This window comes from Amphimedon queenslandica, unplaced genomic scaffold (assembly GCF_000090795.2).
Source record: "Amphimedon queenslandica unplaced genomic scaffold, v1.1 AMPQUscaffold_13034, whole genome shotgun sequence".
Lineage (NCBI taxonomy): Eukaryota > Metazoa > Porifera > Demospongiae > Haplosclerida > Niphatidae > Amphimedon > Amphimedon queenslandica.
Window position 1 is genome coordinate 45,100 of NW_003546730.1, and position 3,961 is coordinate 49,060.

General features: G+C 33.5%; 1 protein-coding gene across 1 annotated transcript; it reads right to left on the bottom strand.

Moving 5' to 3' along the window:
• Positions 1-981: 981 nt before the first annotated feature.
• Positions 982-1,626, bottom strand: LOC100635537 (laccase-2-like). Its single transcript, XM_020001756.1, has one exon. It carries the CDS (start codon positions 1,624-1,626, stop codon positions 1,006-1,008), a length of 621 nt encoding a protein of 206 aa, XP_019857315.1. The 3' UTR covers positions 982-1,005.
• Positions 1,627-3,961: the final 2,335 nt, after the last annotated feature.

Genomic DNA, 3,961 nt, shown 5'->3' on the forward strand with positions numbered 1-3,961 from the left:
ATATGTGCAGAATGTCAAAATGATTATCTTGGAATTCTTTATTATATTCTCTCTGAGTTACTGCCACTGAGCATTGATGGCGCTGGTGAGTCGTGTGCCTTCAAAACCAAAATTAAAAAATAACCTTGAGTCAGCAAATGTTGGCAAGTCTTCATTCGGATAGTCAGTTAGTAGTTCTAACTCATTAATGTGTGTACAGTTAATGTTAAAGCTTTGGGGAAAGTTCTTAAATGGACAATTAAGAGCTATACATTTATCAATAGAAGCACATCTTTGACTCACAGTTAGTCTATTTGCAGCAATACCTGCATATTGACTGGATCTTACTTCAAGAGGATTGTAATTGAGAATAGCTTCTGCTGACTCTTGTTCTATATAGTCTGGTGCTGCAGCACCAGTCATACTTAATGTAACTGCATGTATTATGAAGTATTGAGTGGACACTAGTTTATTTTCTTCTTTTGCTTTCAAAAGGAAGTCATATCTTTCTCCAGAGTGTATTATGATATAGTCAACTCTCACTGGTTCAATAAACTGACCATCAGTTGCTATTACTGTTAAATTATGATCTTCTATTGAGAAACGATAAGCATAAAGACTCTGAGCACCAATTAAACGAAATCGATACGTATTTCCAGCTGTGACATTAAACTCACTTAGACTAGAATTGATGTAATCAACACTACTATGCCTTCCTCTTCCATTTATTAGTCCAGACCAATAAGACACTGGCCCTATCTCTGCACCATCACCATCTGATGAATAGGTTCTACTAGCTTCAGCCTGCCTAGATAATTCCGATGCTTTATCAATGTCAAAGTACCTGATACCAGAATTTATTTGTGTAAAGAGATCCAGTGAGCTGCTCTTCTGCCAATCTAGAAAGCTTAGAGTGTGATCTTCTGAATTGTCTTCATAGGATGTTATATCAAAATCTGTTAATTGACTTAACAGAATTTTTCTCTGTGTGTTGTCCTTCTCTTTAACAATGAGAGCTCCAAAGAGTCAATCAGTTCTCTGAGCTCCACTGTGAGAGTGGTACCAGTGAGTCCCGTATTGTTCAGCTTTAAAGATATAAGTAAAACTAGCTCCTGGTGGTATACCACACTGTGTAACATGCTCCACTCCATCCATCCAGTTACTGTTCCTTTGGTGCATCCCATGCCAGTGTACAGATACACTCTCTGATGCTAATCTATTGATTACATTCACTTTAACCAACTGACCCTCAGTTACAATGAGTGTTGGTCCTGGTATACGTCCATTGACTGCTATAAAGGAACGAAACGTGTATCCATCAACACCAAACGGTTGAGTGCATTCTGGATCAGTGATAGCAGTACCACAGAGATTGTCTGCAGGATCAACTGGTTCCCATTCTCCATTATTAATACGCCAGACACTGCCTGCAGTACCACGAGAGTCTCCAGTATCATCAACCCGATATCGGGTAAAGGTCTGCAGCATTTCAATATCAAGTGTAAACTTACACACTTCATCATTGGTCCTAATGCACTCACATACTGGAGTATTGTGATTGCAAGTAACAACCTCAGCAATAACCTGCTGATGAGCGAAAAAGATAAGAAGACAAAAGACTTCAAGTAGCATTGAAAGCCGAAACATTATTCTATCGCAAACTGACTGACCGAATGATTAATCAGTGAAGTGCAGTATGTATTAATGTGATGCATGAATCCATATGACTGATGCTGTTCCTAAGAAGTGGGATGGGAGATTTAATTATTATTAATTGATTGAATGCCCTCCTTTGAGGTTTAGAGTCTATGCATCAAATATTACATTTTAATAGACATTTTACCATACATGGTTTTCAACCAGTCTCTGTATGACATTTCTGTCATTCATTACACCATTACTAAATTTATTATTAATATGCTTGTATTGTGTACACATTTTAAATTGTAAATGAAAGAAATTAAATCCTTGTTGTCTATTCAATGTTAATTATAATGAGCTATGATGATGAGCACTGAGACATTGCGTGTGTTATTTCTCATCCTTTAGTTGTTAATAAATATTAAAAGTTATCACAATAACTATTGTTACCTGCTATAATTCCTATTGTTAATAGTTTATGGTGATTATGGCGCTACACTGACTTATTTTGGTTATTTAAAATGGAATATCATTATGATAAGTGGTCCTCTATATATTTTCATAAAAGGTGTTTTGACAAATTATTTTTTGACATCTCACCTCATTGTGACACCTATAATTGAAAATTAGTCTAGCATACATGCACTATATTCATTGCACAATACAATTTGGCTTCCATACATACCATTTCTACTGTGCTTATACAACCTATGCCACAGGTACCTTCCTTTCCAGTAACTATGTACCATGATTACACAATTCCTGAATTGCTTCTTTAGATAATGATTCTTGGGGTGAACTTTGTATAGTTAGAGGCAGAACCAGCTTTTTTTATTAAATGTAATGTAGAATTCCTCTATACCATTAACTTTTACAGTAAAAATGAAATAGAAATTATCATGAAAGTTGTTTTAATACCACAGAACTACTTTGAATGAATTATATTGTGCCATCATTCTGTCATTAAATCATACATTACAGCAAAAATGAAAAAAAATTATTATGCAAGTTGTTTACTCTAAATCAATGAGACATTGTTTATTGATTTATCTTGCCAATAGTAAAATAGTAAGTTTAAAAGATGCTGTGTCAGGATACACCATGCTGCTATATAATTATTTTTTTATGTATGTCTGCCAAAATAAAATTATAAATGTATTATTGAATTTGTCCATAAGCAGTGTTAAGTTTAGTATCAATAACTTGTTCTTGTTGTTCAGTGTTGATAGTTGGTAAATCATATATTGGACCAATGTCTACTGGTGATCTTCCTCTTAGTGTATTCCCTTTATTCTTCATTATACAGTATACAATGATACTAGTAATTATTGATGCAATGAGTCCAGTTAATAGACCAGTGATAGGTACTGCAATAGCAACTGAATGTGTGTGTATAATAGATACATTAGATATGTACATACATTAATGTATTAACTAACCAGTACTGATGATGGATCCTGTACATGCTGATTGTGATGTGGCAGAAGTACAGCCTAATAAAAGTAATAATAATTGAAAAGTGTAAATTGACTACTTAGTTGAAATTTAGTACCACATGCTTAACTTTGTCACTAATTTGTAAACATGATTTAGCAGTTGACTATATAGTCAGATAATGTCAAAAAATTAAACCATTTTGGGATTGAAAGGACATGGGCTATAGTATGGGTATTTTTTAGAATTTGGCTCTTTCTTAAAATGGTTGTAACTTGAAAAATTGGTGTCAGAATCAGCTCAAATTTTCTACATAGCATAAGGACATCAATATGTATCAGAAAATGTAATAAAAATTTGGGGTAATTTCAGAGCCATTTTTTTTGAAAAAACCATGGGCTATAGCCTTGGGTATTTTTCAGATTTTGGGCTATTTTTTTAACTGGCTGTAACTTGAAAAATTGATATTGGAATCAACTCAAACTTTTGAAAAAAGCCATTTTAAAGAAACCTTGGGCTATAGCCCAGTTTCTACACAGCATTAGGACATCAAGCATCAGAAAAAATATAGTTAATTTTTGGAGCCATTTATCAACAAATCCTAGGCAATAGCAACTTATTGATTAAAAATTTTGGATGATTTTCAGATGCTTAAAAATTGCAATAAAATGTCAGTTAGTAAGAAAGCATTGCACTGAACAGATTTCAGTATTATAATATAAAATGTATTTAGTACAAACTTGATATTGTTGATGGTTCTATGCTGCTTGAAGTTTCTGATACTAATGTATTATCAATGATTGTCAAAGGTATTAACATTGAAGTGGATCTGTCATTACTGCTACTGGTGATAGCATCAGATAAACTTTTAGTAACTGAAACTATAACAAATATGGAATGGAAAGTA

Excerpts from the sequence above, each read along its gene's own strand:
- LOC100635537 (XM_020001756.1), bottom strand. The coding sequence starts at position 1,626 with ATGTTTCGGCTTTCAATGCTACTTGAAGTCTTTTGTCTTCTTATCTTT.